General features: G+C 44.2%; 1 protein-coding gene across 1 annotated transcript in view; it reads right to left on the bottom strand.

The window, feature by feature from the left end:
• TRPC5 (transient receptor potential cation channel subfamily C member 5) overlaps positions 1-21,611 on the bottom strand; it is a 94,927-nt gene that overhangs the window by 28,388 nt on the left and 44,928 nt on the right. Inside the window, exons 3-5 of the mRNA XM_054040192.1 lie at positions 12,983-13,319; positions 7,554-7,693; positions 1,821-2,143 (exon numbers count right to left, since the gene is read on the bottom strand). Of these exons, the coding sequence (XP_053896167.1) occupies positions 1,821-2,143; positions 7,554-7,693; positions 12,983-13,319 (800 nt within the window). The remainder of the gene's footprint in view (positions 1-1,820; positions 2,144-7,553; positions 7,694-12,982; positions 13,320-21,611) is intronic.

The raw sequence follows: 21,611 nt of genomic DNA on the forward strand, positions 1-21,611 counted from the left end.
GTGTCCTGCCAAAACATTTCCCTCTGTGGATCAGCTTTAACTCAGCTCCAGGAATAATGTTTGTTAGTTAATTTACTGCTGCAAAGGGAGCAGAAAACATTTTTGTAGGGGCATTAACATTTTTTACCAGAGGATAAAATGAAGGGCTTTAATTCTTTTTTCACTAACACCACGTGACTCTCTTCACTTCAGAGGTGTTACTCCAGATTTATATTGGGCTAAATGAGTTAACCAACCCCTCCATGTTTCTGATTTGCAATGATTGAAGAGCTCTTCTAAGCAAAGAGGGGGAGAGGGATAGCTCAGTGGTTTGAGCATTGGCCTGCTAAACCCAGGGTTGTGAGTTCAATCCTTGAGGGGGCCACTTAGGGATCTGGGGCAAAATCAGTACTTGGTCCTGCTAGTGAAGGCAGGGGGCTGGACTCAATGACCTCAAGACCCTTCCTGTTCTAGGAGATAGAATATCTCTGTTATTTTATTAAAAAACAATTATAAAGGAGAATGACAACATGTCTGTGCTTCTTTGAGATCTGCCACCTTTGGTACCTTTGATCATGAGGAGCTGTTGACATGTGGCCTCTGGCAGGAGTGGATGTAATTTCACATAAGCGATTCTGCTCTTTTTAAGAGGAAAGCATTAGCAGAATAGTCGGAGCAGTTGCTCTTCTGCCCCGAGGCCTGGCACACTTGGGGTCTGCCAGCACCTGGATCTGATAACCTCATGGACAATCCTAAGGATTTGGGCAAAAGATGAATGGAGAATTTGGGAGCATAATGGAGAGTTTTATTTGATCCAGTATCAAGTGGTGAAAAATAATCTCTTCTGCTCATTTGTGTTTTATTTATTTATTTTCTATTGTATTTTTCAAGCACTGTAAAAGCACCAAGAGCAATTGGACTGGTGCTGATTATTATTAATATTACGGCTATTATTCATTAAAATAAATGCACAAGAAAGACAATTCCAGTTATTCTTCAGTTTGCACTTGTTTTTTCAGCCGTGATCTGTGTCAGTTACCATCCCAGCAATTTATATAGCAGTTCCTCAGTAAAGAACTAGCATTTCCTCCAAGTCTCATCACTGATCTCACCTACATCAGTGTCAATAAAATCACTGAAGTCAATAGTGTTACAACCAGAACAGGTGAGATGAGAATTTAGCTGTATCACCGGGGCTATAACCTATGCTATGTTCCCAGGCTTCAAGTCAGTTTCATTCTTTGGATTTGACTGCATAGAGCACTTGTTATGGCCCTAATGTATATTATTTTATATTGCTGTTATTTATCATCATTTTAGTTTATTTTATGCATAGATTTGTTCCTTCACTTTTATTTTATACTTTCTTTATTTTTTTCTCATAATCACACAAAAACTATTCCTTCTGAGGAGCAATCATGATTTTCTAAAGGATATTGAAATTATACAGGGGGCGTTACTAAAATATCTTCCAGTGTATACATAGGGTCCCATCCTGCACTGAATGGGAGATGGACCAGAGGACCTGGTGGTAGCAGCTCTTTTCATTGTTTAATTTCTCTGAGATTTATCACCATTTCCCTCAGGTCACAAACATTCCATCATATGGAGAGACCTTGTGCTCTGGACCGAGGACCTTGGTCTCCCATTTCCAGACTAAGTATCGATCATGACAGCTAAAAGGCAGACTTCAGCAAAGGATCTGCCCCAGTTAACTCAGACCTTCCTTACATAATCAACCAACTGGCCTGACAACTAAAGGCATTGGCAGCCAGTGAGTAGAGACTGTTAAGATAGGAAGTAACAAAACTCAGCATTACAGAAAGGGAATGGAGTCTTACGTGGAGAAGGCATTGTTCTGTTTCTCACATCGGATCCCCTTGCAGTTGTTGGGTTCCTCCGAGGCACTGGTCTCATAATAAAAATAAAGCTGGTTCAGTCCATTGGCAAAAGCCAGAAGCACCAGACAGTAGATAAAAAGGAATTTGAGGATGTCTAGCAGCATGCGTCCCAGAGAGATCTGCAAGGGGCCCAGGTGGGAGTTTGCTGTAAACAGGGATATGAGACGCAAGGAACTTAAAATGTTGGATATTGCAAAGAGAGCTTCTGCAATGAGTGTCGGGTGCCACATTTCCCATTCCTCCCTTGGACGAGAACCATTATACTGAAAGAAATAACAAGGGTACAAAAATTAATGGTGCAGTAAACACTTTAACATAGCCCCGAAAGCCACAATTGCTAACAACATTTCATTATGCAGTACACTAACCAACTTTTGATTACTTGAACAGATGGTGTTCAAATCTGGATCTCAGTTAGGGTTAGCTAATGCTCAGGGTTCAGGTTTGAAACGCTGAAGTGGTTAAGGCTCAGGTTTGAATTCAATGGAGTCAACAGCTCACAAGTTGTTCCTGTGGCCCCTGGGGGGATGCGTAGGGTGTCAGAATAGTTAGGGACGCCCCTCATTGGGCTGACCTACAATGGTGTAACAGATCAGAATCAGATCTTTTAACACCAGGGCTGAATTTGGCCTCTTAATTCTGTTCTGTTCATTTACCATGTACCATATAAAAAGGCCAAAAATGTTCCTAGAATGGCGAATACAGTAACAAGTATTTTATAGCAACTGATAGATTTTGTAACCTTTAAAATAAACATACTGTTCTCTGATGGAGGTGTCTTTGTAAGGCCCTTCAGTTTAAATCTTAAGGTCCAATGCATAAAAATCACAACTTTTCAAGGAGATAAGTAGAAGCAACCATGGGCTTCACAAAGGAGGAATTAGGCATTGCAACACTAAACATCACATCGCCTAACTTTTCAGCACCCTGCCACCTTGTGTAATTTGCACCCCCAGGTGAGGCAACCAGGCTCCCTCTGCATTGTGTAGGAAGAGTTAGGCACCTAAAATAGGGATTCACAGAAGCCAGCCTGTGGAGTGGGGAGCTGTCTAAGCTCACCTGTAGGAAATGCTGAGGAGTGGGGTGGGACCTAAGCCCTGCCCCCAAAGAGAATTATGCACCTATCTCTGCTCAGGATTCACAGCCAAGCGATGAAGTCTCCCCTGGAGTTAGGCACCTAAGCCATTTCAAGAATAACAGGTCATGGTTCCCCTCCTCACCACAACATCTCCTTAGCCCAGTGGTTAGCACACAAAGTGGAAGACCTGGATTCAAATCCCTACTCTGTTGGATTCAGAGCAGGGAGCTGATCGGAGGTCTCCCATGTGTGTGTCCTACCTACTGGGATCAGAGTCATTCTCTTGAAGGTCCAGTGAATCTTTAAGTATTTCATACAAGGTGGGAGAGATTGAGAGAGACTCCCCTCCCATAGCCCAGAGCAATCATCTGGGAGACCTGTCTTCCTGTCCCTGCTCTGAATCAGGCAGAGTGGGGATTTAAACCCAGGTCGCCCACATCCTGGGTAAGGGCTTTAATCACTGGTCTAGCAGAGTTAAAGGGGGAGGCTCTACTGGCCCCTGGCTGTCCGCTGGGTGTATTAGGCATGCTCTGAGAACACCTACCAGATCAGGCCCTGCAGGAAAGGTAGGCAGGGAAATGCCTAGTTTGTGAATCCTGCCAAGGCCTAGGCATGCATTAGGAAGTTAGCAACTTAGTGGTCAGGACTTAGTCCGCTTTGCCCATGCCCACAGACAGCAGTTTAGGCACCTAGGGGACTTTAGATGCCTACAGGGTTAGGTGGCAGCTGAGCGATGGTTTGATCAGTGCTAGTGACAGGCGCCTAAATACTGCTTGAAAATCTAGCTGAGATACAGTGCAGCTGCGTTTCTACATGACCTCTGATTGCTTCTGACATTTCCAAACTGTTCTCCACTGCCACGAACACCAGGGACTCACTTTGTTAATTGGATTTGAAGCTGGCCCTTACATGTTAACAAACAGTGCAGAGGTTGTTATCTCTTTGCTAGTACCTCAACCATATATATGTGTATACATCTATAGCTCGGTGAGAGAGAATCAAATACTTGGGAAGCAGATTCGCATGGAAGGTTCAAAATTCTGCTTTGCGTGCTGGCGAGAAACTTCCCAACAGCACGTGGCTCTCTGCCAGGATTTAGAGTCAGCTGCTATGAAAAAGAGCTTGACAAGGCCTTTTGCATCTCACAGATCTTTATTTTAAAAATGGCAATTTTTCAAGGCCGTGTTGTAATGGCACCATATAAATCAATGGAACCCCCTCACTTGGAATGTTATGTTCAGTTCTGGTCAGCCCAGCCCAGCAAAGTGCATAGCAGAAATAGAAGGGGTTCAGAGATGTATAAAGAAAATGATTAGACACACGAAAAGACTGAATGGTCCAGGCTGTTTAGACACCAGAGAAAGGATGGGTATAGAGACTGGGCTCTCCCATTTACCCTTTCTCATAATACAAGAACAAGGGGATACTCAATGACATCGAAAGGCAGGTCATTTAAAACTGATAAAAGGAAATACTTTTTACCCTACACTTAATTAATCTGTGGAGTTTATTGGCATTAGATAACATTGAGGCCAGAGTTTAGTAGAATTCAAAACAAATTAGGCATTTGCACAAATACTTAGAACATTCCCAGTCACACGAAGAATTTGTAGAATATCAGAAGAGTTATAAACCCCAGTGCACTGGGGCACAAGCCAACCTCTGGGTGACAAGGATTATGAAGACACTTCCGTTAGATTATTCCACATCTGACCAATCCAAGGTTTCTTGCACCTTCCTCTGAAACATCTGACACTGACAGATGCAGGATATTGGATTAGATGGACTATGGGTTTGATCTGGCATAGCTACTGGAATTGATTAATGTATCCAGGAGGCCCAGGGTGCAGAGATTTGGGGTTCCATTTTGAATAGGTGGGTGAGGGAGGAGAAGCTGAGAAGGGAGCTGTGCAGGCAGAGGACACCTGAAGAATGGAGTGCCAATTGCTGGGCATTTAGTGGCTTCCGCTGTGCCCGGCAGCCTAGGGGGCAGTTCTAGGAGACAGCACAGGAGTGGATAGGTGGGCCAGGAGGAGGAGCTGCAGAGCCAGGCTGTTAAAAGTCAGGGGTACTATCTAGTGAGACTGCTGCAGTCCTCTGATATCGGAAAGGGACGTCAGGGCTGAAGGGTTAGGACATAGTGAGGATGTGACATGGAAGGTGTCTGCACTGTAGCTGGGACTGAACCTCCCCACCCGGGTAGACAGAGTCATACTAGCGGGGCTTGAACCACCGTGCTACAGATAGCAATGTGGACATTCCACCAAGGGCAGAAACTTGGGCGTGGCCCCTAGGCTGCTGCAGCCCAGACCAAGCTGCACCATCCCCACTATTATTTTTAGCAAGGTTCTAGCCCTGCTCGAACGAATTGGTCTACCCAGGCGGGGAGGCTTGCCCCTAGCTGCAGTGTAAACATACCTATGGATGTCCAGGGCCTGCAGAGGCTCAGTGGGATTAGCCACCCTTTCAGCTGTATGATTGCATGAGAGCGTGGGCGTTTGCATACCAGTGTGGTTTTGTAGGTATGAATTCCTCGTTCATAAAGACAACGTGTGTAGCTGTGTGTTTGCAGATATGCATGGCTTGGGTTGTGTGTGCTGCATGTGTTGTGTATTTGTTGGTGTTTTAGGTGTTATTGGTGGGTATGGGGGTAAGTGGCTGTGGGTCTGAGAGAAAGAGAATTGCCAGGTTGCTGATTTGTCCCTGTGACTTACGATTTCCAGCTATTTTATTTTTATTGCTCACAGTTCAAAGACCAAATGTTCAAGTGTTTAATTTTCTGTCCTGCTGTAAATGTCTGGAGAAAAAAATGTAATCTGGCTTTGCTTTGATACTGACGCAGAACAACCTGATCAGGGAGTAGCTGCTATCTTGGCATTCTTTTTGAAAAGTGCTAATTCAGCGGTAAGCAGCCTTCTGCACTTTAAAATGGCCCCCGTGCTGGTCTGTTTATCTGAGAGCTCATATTATAGCCTTCCTGTTTTAGCTAGCTTGTGAAATATTTAGTGTCCCCGTCTCTCTCCTATCTCCTTACGTTCTGACTGGGTACAAATGAACAGAGAACCTTGGAACAGTGAACTTCCCCAGCAAGGATCTGAGTTCAAGCTGCTGTAAAATCTTCCCTTGTGTACATAGTGAAACCAATGTTATGGAGCAGCAAAAATGGAAAGCCCTAATTGCTGTGGGACCAGCCACATCCACAATGCAGGGGAGGAGGTCAGGTTATGGAGAGCCCCACCTAGGGACCACTGCATCCCCTATGTACCCAGGAGCTGTCCTCTGTGGAGGATCTCTTCTAACCCTAGAGGGTGGGGGGAGAGCTGGGAAAGGGGACTAGTGAGTGTGCAGTGATGTAGATCTACTGCCCTAACCCCCTCGCATAAAGAAATGTTCAGAGTCAGACCTGTGTCTAAAGCAGCAGGAAGCTAAGTCTGGAGTTGTAAGTTCAGTGGTGTACGGCCTCAGAAGCAGGAACTCTGGGGATAGGGTGACCAGACAGCAAGTGTGAAAAATCGGGATGGGGATGGGGAGTAATAGGAGCCTATATAAGAAAAAGACCCCAAAATTGGGACTGTCCCTATAAAATCAGGACATCTGGTCACCCTATCTGGGGAGCTGGTGGGGAAGGACTCTCCCAATCTGAGTACAGGGTTACTTTATGTTTGACTTACACCACTGTAACACCACTGACTTCAGTAGAGTTACTCCTGATTCACACCAGCATGAGAGGAGAACCAGGTCCACAGACTCTGTGAACACCAGAAAGATTAGAGAAAACTCTGAGCCGGATCCTGCAAACACACCATTCCCACTAAAGTCGATGGGAGACTCTGTGTTGAGGGAATGCAGGGACTGTGCTGTGTGTGTGTGTGTGTGTGTGTGTGTGTGTGAGAGAGAGAGAGAGAGAGAGCTCTCATTCAAGTCAGCGGGAGTCATTGTTGAGGTATTGCAGGGATTGAACTATGTGTGTGTGTGTGAGAGAGAGAAACAAAGAGAGAGAGCGCTTCTGGCAGTCCTCTGGCTTCAAAGCTTCACATAAATTAATTTAGAGCATCAGATGTTTATAAATCTGAAAGGTGCATTTGAAGATGAATGGGGTGATATGCACTAGCTCAGTTAGTGGAGCTGACAGTAAGGAATCTGCAGCACCGTTGTAAAATCTCAACAGAATATTTTATCATTTTCCCCATTTACATTATAAAACTCGAATTGTTTTCGGATCTCCCTATTCTGGATTCATTGTTACAGTGTAAATGGATTTAGCACAGTTGAAAGGTACTCAGTGACCATTCAGAAACTGAGGTTCACTCTTTACCCACAGTTACAAGGTGGGCAGTGGCTATGTGAACTCCCCCCACAACACCCAGCCAATGTGCCTCAACCTTAATCAGGCAGTACAACCTGTATGTGGTGAGAAACATGCTCATTCTCCAAGCCAATTCAGTCACTGGCTTTCCTACTGAGTTTGCAAACAAGGATGCCAACTAGTACCACTTGTGATGTGGGCACCTGTTCATGCTGAGATGGAATTTCAAGGTTGACAGATAATTTCCCGTGTACTATAGTTTTCATACACATCCACCAACTTACTGTACCTTGACATAAGCAACAATTTTCAGGGAGATAGTTGCAAGGTAGAGTGAGTTCATTGCAAAGTCCATCAGATTCCACCAGTCATGTACATACTCATTGAATCCACCATCCCACATCTCCTTGATTTCTCCCCAAATAAAACCTGTGGAAAGAAAGAGAGTTTATCTGTATGGGGGAACATTACTGGCCATTAAAGCAGAACAAATCCAATGTAATAAAAGGCAATTATAAATTAACTGCTTGGGAAAAAATGCCTCATCCTTTTTCCTTTCCTACAAAATGTAATAAAGCTGCTTACCGAGCGTTTTATAGCAGAATAGGAAATGCAATCAGAAAAGAAATGGGGCAGGCTTAAGCAGTCCTGCCCAGTGCTTCACATACAAAGCACAAGGAGATGCTGCATGAAACACACATTCATTTTAACTGTTCTAGGCCAAAGTTCCCCTTTAGAAAGTGTGGGTAACCTGGCCCAGGGAAATTTTTATTGATTTAAATAAATACAAGATTTGAGTTAATTTATTTGTCTTAGTTATTAATAGAGCACCCACCGCTGTAGTATCTAAGGGTAATTCAGTGCTCCTTAATGCTTTGACAGCCATGAAGGCTGATTTCCCTACACTTATCCATAAGACGGGTGACAGTAACACAAGCTTCCCTCCATCAATCTGCCTCAGGCCTGAGATGGAAGGATCACATCCATTCTCCAGGCACATTCATTAAATATCACCTTATTCCATGAATAGCACCATTGACTTCCATAGGACTACTTGTGAACAAGCAACTACTCAGCATGAGTAAGGGTATCAGAATCCGCCTTCAGTTTACAGACTCTTTGCTGAGGCTGTCAGTTAGAGTTCCACTTACCACCATTTGTGGTGGTGGGTTTTGTGACGTGGACGTTTGTTCACTAGGAACTGGACTGAGACAATCAACTTTCACAAATGCCAGCCCCCAGCCTTCAGCAGGGAATTATTCTCACTTGTTACTAACCGAGGCTAAATTTGCCTACAGTCGTGACGAAAGGCTCCATACCCCGTTACCACTCCCCTAAGTCATCTAGAGTAACATTTTCGAAAGAGTCTATGTGATTTCAGAGCCTAGGGCCCATTTTCAATGTCACTTAAGTGTTTAGGAGCTTAAGGGTATGTCTACACTGCAACTGAGTCGTATGATTGTAGCATATGTAGTCACACCCGATTTAACTTAAATCTACCTAGCGCAGGTAACAATAACAGTGAAGCCGCAGCAGAACAGGTTTCAGTGCAGACTGTACAAACCTGCCCTGGACCCTGGGTACACACTTGGGTAGCTCGCCTGAGTTGAAGTCCACGCTGCTGCAGCTCCATTGCTACTGGCCCCTGTGCTTGCTAGATTAAAGCTAACTTGGGTATTGAAAGTCAATGAGACTTAGGCTCCTAAGTGCCTAAGTGACTTTTGAAAATGGGACTTTTGCTCCTATGTCCCTTAAGCACTTATGAAAACGTTACCCCTATCCCCATATATTTTGCATTGTTGAGTTTACAACATCGGACGTGACTCAAGAACCAAGACTTAAATCAGAAAAGAAAAAAAATGCGTCAAGAGAGTGGCTAACAAACATCTGACAACAGAATTATGACGTGATCCTTCAAATTGGGATATCAGTTGAGTCTGTTTTCTAGAGCTATAAAGGTTCAATATGAAGAACAAAGAACAGGGAAATTAATTGTTGCAAACATAAAGACATCAATCACATTTTCTTGGCTGATGCCTGATAGGTCACTGGTCAGGTCAGCAGCATGTTATGACCAATAAGGTATTTTTATTACAGCTGTCTTAAAATCTTTGTTTGTACAAAGTAAAATAAAATAAAAAAATCAATGGAGCAGCTTCTGCTGAAGAACAACTATGTTGTATTTATTGTGAGTAATCATAGTTAGCATTGTTACTATAGTTACTGTAATACTGTCTGCACTGTACGTGCCTGTTCTCTCTCTCTCTCTTACAGATATTTCATAAATAAAAAAGGACACTAAAATAGTAAATTCTTCCCTACAGACACATCAGCATCTTATTTGAAGGTCTGTTTTTCTCCATAGAATTTCATATAATTTAAACATGAAGTTGGGGGTGTGGGAAGTGGTAGTAAAAAGGGATGGGTTCGCTGTTTATTCCAAGGTTTGTGCTCACATGTACATTTCAGTTGCACATTTGCTAATTCCTATTGTTTGTAGAGTACAGAGAATGAGGCTCGGGCTGTGTGAGAGCTGCGGGGACAGCCTGTGTGAAGTAGCACAAACTCTCCTGTGGTTTTGGTAGAGTTGGTCACAATGGGAAGAAAGTTTGTTAACATTTTTGCAACTCTGTCCTTTACCCATCCTTTCATGCGCAGTTTGAATTTTCTAAAAATTGTCCTAAATAGCAGTAAGCCTGGTAAAACATAGAAGCAACATTTTTGGTTTTATTTGGAAAAAGAATGTGGCAGTATTTTGTCCAGATTTTGAAATGTTTGAAATTATCCAACCATTTCTAGTCTTAGAACAAAAGAGCTGTTTGAGCATGTAAGCCTAAAGATGGGTTTTTGAAGAGATACTTGTTATTAATTTATTATTCACGCTCCCCTTCCGGTGCTGCAACCTGACTGTCTTTTCCTGGCCCACTGCAGATTGAGGGACTTGGGAGACCTTCTTGCTCAAGACTGGATGGTGGTGCAGATGGAGATTTTTGATACATTAGGTTCATCCCTCGAAAGAAGAATAGCGCTATAAACACTGTGCTCAGCACAGAACATGGGACGGGACAAGAACACCTTAATTCACCTGTTCGCCCCAGTTCATCCAGGAACCTTTTCCAGGGATTCCCACTGTGTCTGGGGAATTCCCAGATGCCATGTTAGGGCAACTCAGCATCTCCTCTATGCCACCAGAGCAGCACAAAGAGGATAGAGAAAGCAGACAGAATCTGACCCCAACTAATTTATCCTCACAACACAACAAGGTAGGGACGTTTGATCACATCTCCACTTTACACCTGGCAAACTCAGGCACAGAGAAATTAAATGCAGAGCTCGGCAGAACATTTTTGATTAAATTTCATTTCAGTGAAATATGCAGTTTTGTTGAAGTCAAAAAATGTTGTGGAGATGTATCGGTTTCCATAAAAGTTTCAGCAGGAAGGCTTTTGGGTCTGGGGAGAGAACAAGCAAGAGAAACCCGTATATCTGGGGGGAGGGGAGGTTATTCGGTTGACCTGGGATGGAGGCTAGACAGGTACAAGTCCCTGATTTGGAATGATCTAGGCTAAAAAGCTCTGCTGTGGAAACAGGAGGAGCCAGGCCTTGCATCTGGGTCTCCCACACACTAAAACAGCGGAAAGGTTTGGTTTTCATTCCAGTGCAGACCGAAAACAAATTTTGAAACCTCATTGTGGTGCTCCGGTCAGCTCCAGTTAACCGACCTGTCCCAGGTGAGACACAAAGCTTGTGGTACAGCCAGGAGTTGAACTCCTTTGAGTCCTAAGCCAGGGCTTGACCATTCTACAAATCACCCTTCTCATAGAATCATAGAATATCAGAGTTGGAAGGGACCTCAGAAGGTCATCTAGTCCAACCCCCTGTTCAAAGCAGGATCAATCCCCAACTAAATCATCCCAGCCAGGGCTTTGTCAAGCCTGACCTTAAAAACCTCTAAGGAAGGAGATTCCACCACCTCCCTAGGTAACCCATTCCAGTGCTTCACCACCCTCCTAGTGAAAAAGTTTTTCCTAATATCCAACCTAAACCTCCCCCACTGCAACTTGAGACCATTACTCCTTGTTCTGTCATCAGGTACCACTGAGAACAGTCTAGATCCAAAGACGGGCCCAAAGTGAACGTGCTGGGCCCAGAACCTTAGGGCTCAGTTTAAAATAAGTCCAGGTTTGAAACGCTGGACCTGATTGTACGTGCCAGCTATAGAGCAGGAAGATGGCATCTTCATGGCAACAATGCAGGATAAAGCAATGTATAAGGGTTGACTTAATGGGGGAAGCTGCATCATGAGTGGCTTTGCGATGTCACATTTGGTGGGGGGGGGGAGTGAGGCAACAACTCTCTCTTATTTTATACCTTTTAAAAGCAGTTGTATTCACATGGCCTCTAAATTGGGTGAAGCACCTGATCTTGCAGGAGTGGCTTGCTGGAACTGAGAGGGGTAGCCGGCAAGAACACTAGTGTGGAATTTGCCCTCTGCCCATATAATCCTTGGCAGATATTCTTCTTGGCCCTATAGCCTGTTTTCATCAGGAGAAGCAGATTTCTCTTAAGGGAACCTCAGAATGAGACTCCAGCCTAAGACAATGGTACATGGGAGCAGGTACATTTTAACACAGGAGCAAGGTAGAGTAAAAGAAGCCAGATGTGAGCCTAATGAAAGGAGAGCTTGTGTTTCCTATGTGAGTCTACGAGGTTTTATTTGCCACAGTGTGCATTTGAGCTCAAGGCAGCTCAGCTTGAAAGCGGAAATGAATCTGACTCATCAAACATGTATCAAAATGTGGTTTTTTTGCTCTTACACTTCTGATGGCTCTTTAAGCTGGGTCCCATGCTACCATATCGTCTTTATTCTTTGCTTTTGTGAAACATACAGAACGGGGAAGCTGTCACCTGTTTTTCTTTACAATTAGGGCTGCACTAATCATATTGGAATAGGCAGCTTCTACTTTGACATTTCAATAACCAGCTCTCCCTGGTTCATATTGGAGAGCTAGACTGTGACTTGGATTATGTGCCAGCACTGGGGGATGCCCCATGTGCAGGTTACATTGGGATTTTGTGCACAGGAGTAGGTGGGCACTGTGCCTGCTGACTCCCCCCAAGTGTAGATGGGTGGGTAGGGTGACCAGATGAGAGGGAGAAAATATCGGGACACATGGTGGGGGGGAGTCCGCGGCGGAGCAAAAAAAAAGCCGAGTGCTGCCGGCGGAGAAAAAAAAAAAAAAAAAGATTGGTCGGGATGCGGGACAAACACCTAAATATCGGGATGGGTGGGGAATGAGCAACGAGGGAGCAGACTCTTAGCTCTGCCTCCCCCATGCACCAGCCAGGATAAGAGTGTCACAATTTGTTGCTGATATAGGCCAACAACCAGTTATGATGCCCCTTTTCCACTCAGAGCAAAGGGGAAGCGAGGAAGGAAGTGTGCATCAAAGGGCCACAGTATCTCTCGCGGCTACCCCAGGTTGGTGCAGCTTCCTGAGGGCTATGCCAAAAGACACAGTAGATGGCAATAAAAACAACAAAACAGCCCCAGTCCTATAGTTCCAGAAAAAGGGCAGCAGTTAATGAAGTTTCTGAATTTGGTTGCCAAACCTATTTACATGCAGATAACACCGAGACTAGCGATGAATCCACATGCAGTTATCCTGAGCGTATGCCAGTTGAGGCCCAGGCATATTTGTGTTTCCTCTGATTTACCTAGAACCCAGGGTAGGATCATCCATTCAACGACGGTGGGAGGTGGCCCCTGCACATGGAGATCAGTCCTGACAATGTGCTGCGATGCCAGAAGTAGCATGAAGAGGAAGGTAAGGTAAGAACCGGTGTGGCAGATAAACTTTATAAATGGCTTTTTAATGAACAGTCCCAGCCTGCTCTTAGGTGCAATTAAATATGCCACAGAAAGCACAGGAAATAGCAGTCCAATGGTGATGCAGGTCAAGAGCTTGACTGCCCAGTGTTTCCGCCTCCATCCTGGAAAGCCGTCGTACCAAAGTGTAGCTAACAGCTGCTGGCAGTTTGGCTGAGCAACAAACTGGAGAGGGAGAAAAAGGGAAAAGGTTAGAAGGACAAAGATGCAGAGGCTTTTCCTGGACAGTGATCATCATGCACTTGGGATAATGTCCCTCTTTGGTCATTCCCGGGAGCTGCATGGCCAATATGCCCCTCCATTTTCCTCTGGGCTCCTAGTGAGCAAGCTGCAGTGCACCGTGGCAAGCTAGTGAATAGCCTTTTACAGGGATGGACCTGTTTTGTTTTGTTTTTTTTACTCAAGATGAAAACCTGTTGGGAAAGAAGAAGAAACGCCGTGTACCTCTACCCCAAACACCAACCGAGGCCTATGACAGAGCCAGGGATGGCAACCAGATTTCCGGAGTCCCAAGCTCGTATCTTAACCATGAGGCTAGTCTTTCCCATCAAGGCGTTCTGATAATCAGCCTTCCAAATAGGGGCGGGCACGAAGTCACACAGTTAATGCGCCAGGCCCAGAATCTGCCATTTATGCAGCCTTGCAAATAGGGCTAAATTGGGCCTAAACCTGACATGGGTATGTAGGTACAAAGTGAAAGCAGCTATCCCCAGTTAAGCCACCTCTAAAGGGCCAAGCACAGTCATACTCCCTCTGTTCAGAGATGGGGCACGAGCTATTTCAAATACAGTGTGAGGGTGTAGGCAATGGGTGGGGATACAGCCTTGTCCTCTGTCTATTGGTCAGCTGAGCTGGCCTGGATGTTAGGTTTAAGCTTTATCAGAGAGCTTAAAAGACACTCCACGCTTTCTCTCCCAGAGCAAAATGCTACTCAGACGTGAGTAAGGGTGTCAGGATAGGAAGCTGGATATCGGTAAACTAAAGTCTGAAGGAAACATTTCTAGATTTGGGGACAGTTCTCCTGCTGATCCCGGCTGTGGAGATCTGTGGCATATTCCGGACCAGTTCCGTATGCAGGTCAGGAAGAGAGGGGGATTTTACATTTTTTTTTAAGACAGGCAAGATTTTAATGCTTAACTGTGCTCTAAGAGGCCATTTCTGTTTTTTGTATCCCTCGGTAAAACAGTCACTGGTCACACGTGAGCCCTAGTGCTAGCGTTACATAATTAACAGTTACTCCGAGCGTCTTCTATTCCCAAGCTGCTGCTTTTCCAAATGCTTTTTTCAGCTTTTGGCAGACTCAAAAGAGCACTTGGCAGCATTTAAAAAATGATTTGGAGACCAGATAGGCAGGAAGAAACAGAGGTGGTAAAACTCTGTGTGTGTGTGTGTGTTTGCATGTGTGCCTGAAAGTGAACATATGCATTTGTGCACGCAGGCAGGCACATGCAAATATGTGTGTGTGTGTGTGTGTGTGTGTGTGTGAAGGGCTCGGCATGCGAATGCATGTGGTTATGTGACGTTCCAACAGGGAACGACTGGTGGGAAGCTGGATGCACTTTTGGTGAGGTTGTTTGTTGTCAAGGAAAGGTGGGCAGTTGTAAAATATCTGAGACTAGTCAGGGAGAGAGACACTTTTGATCACAGAACAAAAATGACACTTTAATGTTCAGTTCTACTCTGAAAATGACTTTGAAGAAATGGGCTCATGGGATTCTACATTTATGGTGCCTGAGTGACTCCATAGCAAAAGTGCTTAGTTTACAAGTAAAAAGATGTTTTTTTCTAACCACCAGTCCTACAAACAGCCTTAGGATTCAAAACTCAAGCCAAGTTCTTTCTGGCTTGTGCATCAGCATCAATAATAAATATTCTGCAACCAGATGCTGCCCTCAATTACAGCTGGGCAAGCCTATTGCTTTCAGAAAATTTCTATTCAGAAACTTTTCGGAACAGAATGTATATTAAGGGCCCTATCCCCATATCCAATCCGAGCTCATTGCAGGATGGAGGCATAAGTGCTTGCTTTTTGCCTTGTGGTTTTTTTCATCCCCCTTGGTGGAGTTATTCTTAAACTCATAGTTGATCGAAAATATTCCTGTGGGATTTCTTTGGGACTTTTCACTCACACTCTACCAGTTCTGCATTCAAGCTAACATGGAAAACCCACGACCTTAGTTCTAGCCATGTCATTTCACTAAGGACTTGTCTACACCAGGAGGGTTTTATTGTTATAGTTATACTGGTATTGTTAAACCAGCAAAACCCTCCTAGTATCGACACAGTTAGATCGATATAAAAGTGCTATATCGTTATTACTGCATCTACACTTGGGCTTTTACGGCATAGTTTATTGGTTAAAAAAAAATCACACCCCTAACCAACATAGCTATACCCGTAAAACATTTAAGAGTAGACCAGGCCTCTGAGATTGATTAGAAAATAGATTCACTGTGGTGAGTAATCTGAAGATGACAGTATTATTTGTTATTCATAGAGTCTCCCTGGAGAAGTGAGATTTGGTGTTTTATAGTGTTATTAATCCCCAAGTCACATGTACATTTAGGAGACAGTTATGTGCTCTTTGAGTCATTTCCAAAAAAATGTATCTTATACCCAGACCTGTTCATGGGTCCTACTGTTGCCCATCAGATGAGTTCAGATTTGACATGGCAAAGTCACTTTCATAATAAAGGTTCCTGCACATACCCAAACCTTTTAACTATCCATTCACCACTAAAACTGCATAACAAGACTTAGCTCTTACAGGGTGCTTTTCATCCATGATCTCAAAGCTCTTTTTAAAGGTCAAGCAGTATCATTCCCATTTTAGAGAGGAATAAACTGAGACCAGGAAAAAAGAAAAATGACTTGCCCAACATCACACACACCAAGTCAATAGCAGAGCCAGCACTAAAACCTAGGCCTCCTGCCTACAAAGAGAGTGGGCAGGCGCTTGAGAAAAGCTTATATTCTCTCCTGAGTATTTGAACTATAACCTGAAGGACTGCTGGCATCCAAAAGCCAGTATTCTCATGAATGCACTGGTGAAGGGGGCTGGTGGAAAGTCCTTTCTCAGGAGCTCTCTCAGCACCTAAAGACAGATCTGGGAAGAGTCAAATGATGATTTACTGTTCAAAGGGGGGGGAAAAAAAGAAATTGACCAATTTATAAATACAAGATAATCCCTTCCTCTTCTACTATAGCTTTTTAACTGTAGTTCACTTTGAAAACCCACATTAAGGGAAGTAATCAGCCAGTGATTAATTACAGAAGGCAAACTAACCTGTGACAAAAGTCAGACTGAATTTGAATTACCCTTTAGGAGGGACTTAATGCCATTATTTTTTGTACATATTGACTTGGATTTTGTTCACCTATCTTAGGCTCTGTAACAGATTCCCCATATAAGAGATGGCTAAATTTGCAGGAGCAGGTAATTCAAATGGATGGATTGACCTGCCTGAGGGCTAAGAATAAAAGCCCCAGAAGGAGCAGCAGATGTCCGTGGTGCGGGACATTTATTTGAGAGAGACAGATTGACACAGGAGGATACTGGAAAGGAAAATCAGAGGAAACACGTTTGCTTTCATTTGACTTTTAACACCCCCCTAGTCACTGGACAACAGTTGGTATGGTGATGATCTAAGGAAGACTGCAGGGTGCTGTTTCCCAGGACCACTCAAAAATGCTATTGTAATATACCAAGATTATAGAGAAGAAAATAAAAATTCTACAGAAAAACAACAGAAATCATTCATTTCCTTTTCCTCTTTTAATCTATGATTTCAGAGGAGTCTAAATCACCGGTTGTGCTTAAAATCCAATGGAACAAAAGACATGGAAGAGTCCCTTGCCATATTTTTTACATTTAAGGCCTCAGACAAGGGTTCTGACTGGATGTTTTCTACAGTAACTTCCATAGTAATGAGTAGTATGTTTCCTAAAAAAGATCAGCAGTGACTTTTTTTTATGTGGGAGGGGAAGTATCTTATAAAATATTTCTTCTCTTTATTCCATATAATAAAAAGCAGAAAGGGGAGAAGGAGTTTATTTCCCCACCCTCACACTGAAGCAAACCCAGAGCCACTAGAGCAGTGGTTCTCAACTTATTGCGCATTGTGGGCTGCATATGTGGCCCACAATGTGTTACCTGGGCCGCAGGGGCCGGGTGGGAGGGCAGTGGCAGCCTGGACCCCGACCTTGAACCCAGGACCCCTGCCACGCACGGGTCGGCCTTTCACACACAGCTGAGCTGGGCTGTAGCTATGTGCTAATTGGGCTGCGTGTGGCCTGCAGGCAGTGGGTTGAGAACCGCTGCACTAGAGAAATCAAAATGTTTTTGCTTCTTCTGTTGCTTGTGCAACTTCCAGGCATCTTAAACGCTTTCTCCCTCACGCCAGCTTAAAGGCTCATTTTTAAAATGTGCTCTGCTTTCTTTTTATCTGATGTCAGTTCTACAAAGAGAAGAGAATTCATATATCATGCACGGGACCCTTTCAAGATCAGCTCAGAAAAAAGGAGTGGCAATAAAAATGCCATTAAATCTTCCGACCAAGACCAGCCCTGCCTTACTAAAAATGCTCCAAAGGAAATTTAACAGTAACAAAAACTTCTCCAAAATGGCAGAAATCATTGACAGCCCTCCGATTCTCACACCAGGGCTGAGCACCTGCTGAGTTAGCCTTTTACTGTCCCCAAATTCAAAAATATAACGCAATATTTATCGCGAATTTTAAAATATTATTCCGATGGCTTTAAATCTCAAGCAAGTTAAGGACCACAGGGGAAGAGGCAGAAGCTTCAGCAGCCATCTTTTTTCTAGTGACCAGCAGATCAAGGGTTGGGGAGCAACAGAGACTGAACCTATGATGGAATAAAGTTGTGTTTCAGTGGAATGTCCATTGTTATCAGGGCTGGCTGGGGACGCCATAGGCCATTCATTCCTGTAAAAGATGATTATGGTGCCAGGCACTAAAATAAATGAACAAATAATAAAAAGCTCAACTCTAGTGCTTTTATATATGGAGTAGTCCAAAGCTGCATACTTACACTTTGCACTCATGGAGTTTGTTTCATCCATAGATCTCAAAGCACTTTATAGAGACAGCGACATTTTATCGTGCCCATTTTACAAATGTACAAAACTGAGAACCCCAGAGAGATGGTGACTTGCCCCAAATCACCCACACTAAACCAGTGTCAGAGCCAGCCACTAAAACCTAGCTTCTCTGAGTCCAAGTTCATTGCAGCCACTGCTGTATACAAAAAATATCATTTCCCTATCTCCATCTTGCCTTCATGTAAAGCGAAGTTGCCAGTGCTTTCTGGCAATTCTTTCTTCAGTTCCCTTATGTCCTCAGTCACAAACATTACTTTCATTCTATTCTATAATCCTTCTTCATTTGCCATTGCTAGAACTAATGCATGTGACTATCACATTTATTATTTCTCATGAACATACCAGATGCGACAGGCTTTGTTATCAACTAACGCTGTTGCACTGTGAAAAATGAGAGATCTGGAGTATAAAAAAATTGCGTATGCTCCCAGTTTTATAATATTGTTTCTGACACAATAACTTCCTGAATCAATGGCTGGTTTATTATTCTAGGCACTTCTTTTAAAAATGATGAGAATATGATGCCCAAACAATATATCTTTTCAATCAATAACAGTCAGGATATCTCGTATTTTTCTGTAGAGATATGGTGCTCAGGGAGTCTCCAATCTTCTCTTCATTTTCTGGGAGAATTGTCAAGACAAGACATCTCTGTTACCACTCTGAAGCCATGACAGATAATCCTGTGACAGTTGCTTCAATGAAAAGGAATGTTCTTCAAAGGTGCTTTTAAGAGTGTACTCTGCTTATACATGAATATAAGCGTACAATGGTATTGAGTAGAGCTGGCTGAAACTCGGGATTTCTGGTTCATGGGAAATGTCAGTATTTGGAAATATAGTTTCGTTCCAGGCTCTCAGGGCTACCAACTTGGGAGTTAAGCAGCATAGGGACCCAGCTGTCCTCAGATACTGGAAGCTCTGCTTCCACCCTAACTGGCTGGTGCTGGCTTGGAGCAGTCCACCTGTGGTCTCCAGCAGCCCACAAGAAAATGAGGCAGGCTTCCATCAGAACCCTGCCTGTGATTCATCAAAAGTGCATCAGACCAGAGATGTTCCTGCAAAACATTCTAAGTGCCACAAATTGGGCATTTCCTCTCTATTCTTGAGGTTGTGTTAGTTGTTGGCTTGAATTGTCCCCTCTGTATCACAATCAGTGGAAATGGAGTCAGAGGGCTCATGTTCCCTGGAGGAGCTATTGTTGAGGAGACACCAGGAGAACAAGAAATGCAGGAGTTAGGCTGGAAGTAACTCAGCCATGTGACCAGAACAGTGCACAGGTTTTAATGAATTTCCACTTGTTCAACTCTTCTGCACTCAGCTTCACTCTTTGCTAATGAAACATGGTGGTGGCATCTGAGCGGTGAGTTCTCTGAAGTGCAGCAGCTGGCAGCATGAGCCATGGCACTCGGTCTGAAGCCACCCAGAGCCCTGGATTTGCAACACCAAACCTAGTCCAGCGATGGGCCCAGTGGAAGGAAGAGTTTAAGCTGTTCCCAGACCCAGCCATGGGGGAGGATGACAACAGCAGGAGAGTAACCTGTCCTGAATCAGCGAGTCTCTCAAGTGCCCCCTGGGGAATTCGGCCATACAAGCCTTGGATCTGATCAGAGTGCAGCATCAGAATTTTATAGCTGCTGCTTCAGAAGCAAAAGGGAGTCCCCTGAACTATGGAGACAATTTTAAAAGCCTATGGGGATGTTTCAAAGTTGACAGGTGCCTTGAAGAAAAACTGCCACTGGAAGTAGACCCCATAGCGGAACTTATCACAAAGGAAAATTCCAGTGGCAATATGTAATCCAGTATGCAAGGAGCTAGAAAGTCTGAGATTATAGGTGTCTCATACCACTGGTAGAGGCCAGTACAGCCTGGGTAGGCAGCATGGTGTGGTATAGAAGCCATCAGGAAAATTACGCAGCTGCATAGACCCAAAGCGACTGAAAAGATGCCACTATCTATAATTGATGACATCTTGCCAGAACTCTCCAGAGCCAGAATCCTTACGATCTGTGATACAAAGAACTGGTTTTGGCATATATGCCGGAATAAAGAGTCTAGGACGCTGACAACCTTTGCAACACCATTTGGTCTCTACAGATGGCTGAGCATGCTGAAGGACATAAGAGGTGTTCCAGAGAAGACTCACTCAATTGCTGACAGGACTGACTGGTGTGAAAATATTTACAGATGGTATCCTCATTGTAGGCAAAAGAAGTAATGATACTGATGCCAAAGGAGACCATGACAGAGAAGTATAAGCTCTTCTTCAGCGATGCAGTGACAAGAACATAAAATTCAACCCAGAAAAAAACGTGACTTGTGAGGTGACATATATTGGACATCTGCTCACAGCAGAGGGACTGACAGCAGAGCCCAAGAAGATCAAAGCAGTTATAGACATGCCAGCTCCAGTGGATGTGAAAGGGGTACTGTGCTTCATAGAAGTAATATATTTTCTGTCCAAATTCTGTCCACACCTGGCTGCAGTACCACAACCCGTACATTAACTCAGACTGTTGACTGGGTATGTCCCCAACAGCAAGCATTTGACATGCTGATGCAAATGATATTGGATACCCCTGTGTTGAAGTACTATTAGCCAGAAGTGCAACTGGCACTCCAGTGTGATGCATTAGAGAAAGGATTGGGTGTAGCTCTTTTGCAGGAGCAGCCAGTCGCTTATGCCAGCAGACTCTTGTCAGAGACTGAACAGCGGTACGATGGCTGTGGTATCTGGAGTGAAGCAATTCCATCAGCACACCTGTGGCCACCCAGTAATAGTACAATCAGGGGTGCCAAACAGCCCAGCGCAGACACTGATGGAACAAAAGACCAAAATCTGCTACCAATGAGGGGTGACCTGTTGCAGCCAGAGGGATGGAGACGTCACTGAGATGAGCTGGCTAATGATCTGAGAAAGCAGGCACTAGAGTATGACAAGTCAGCCAAGGATTTACCAGCCTTGGAGACAGGCACTTTGAAAGGATATAGCCATTACAGAGACATGGAATGGACTAAAGGAGTGGTGAGGGTTGTAGTGGCACCCAGGGTCGTAAGAGGTGACTCCACAAGAGGGACAAGTGATCCGAAGGAACAGGAGACATGAGCCAGCAGACACAAACCCAGAGACACAGAGATTATCACAGAATGGAGAGGGAGAGAACTCTTCAGAGGCCAACCCCATGAAGAGGGAGGACTCCAGAGAGCTAGACTCGCAGATAGAGAGAGTTTCCCCAACAGGCAACCACAATGGGAGTGACCTATGTCAAAGCCTGAGTAACCAGTTGAGTCTGTGGTAAAGATAAGACTCCAACTTGGCTATGTACCAGCACCTCA

The sequence above is a fragment of the Malaclemys terrapin genome, chromosome 9 (genome assembly GCF_027887155.1).
Source record: "Malaclemys terrapin pileata isolate rMalTer1 chromosome 9, rMalTer1.hap1, whole genome shotgun sequence".
Lineage (NCBI taxonomy): Eukaryota > Metazoa > Chordata > Testudines > Emydidae > Malaclemys > Malaclemys terrapin.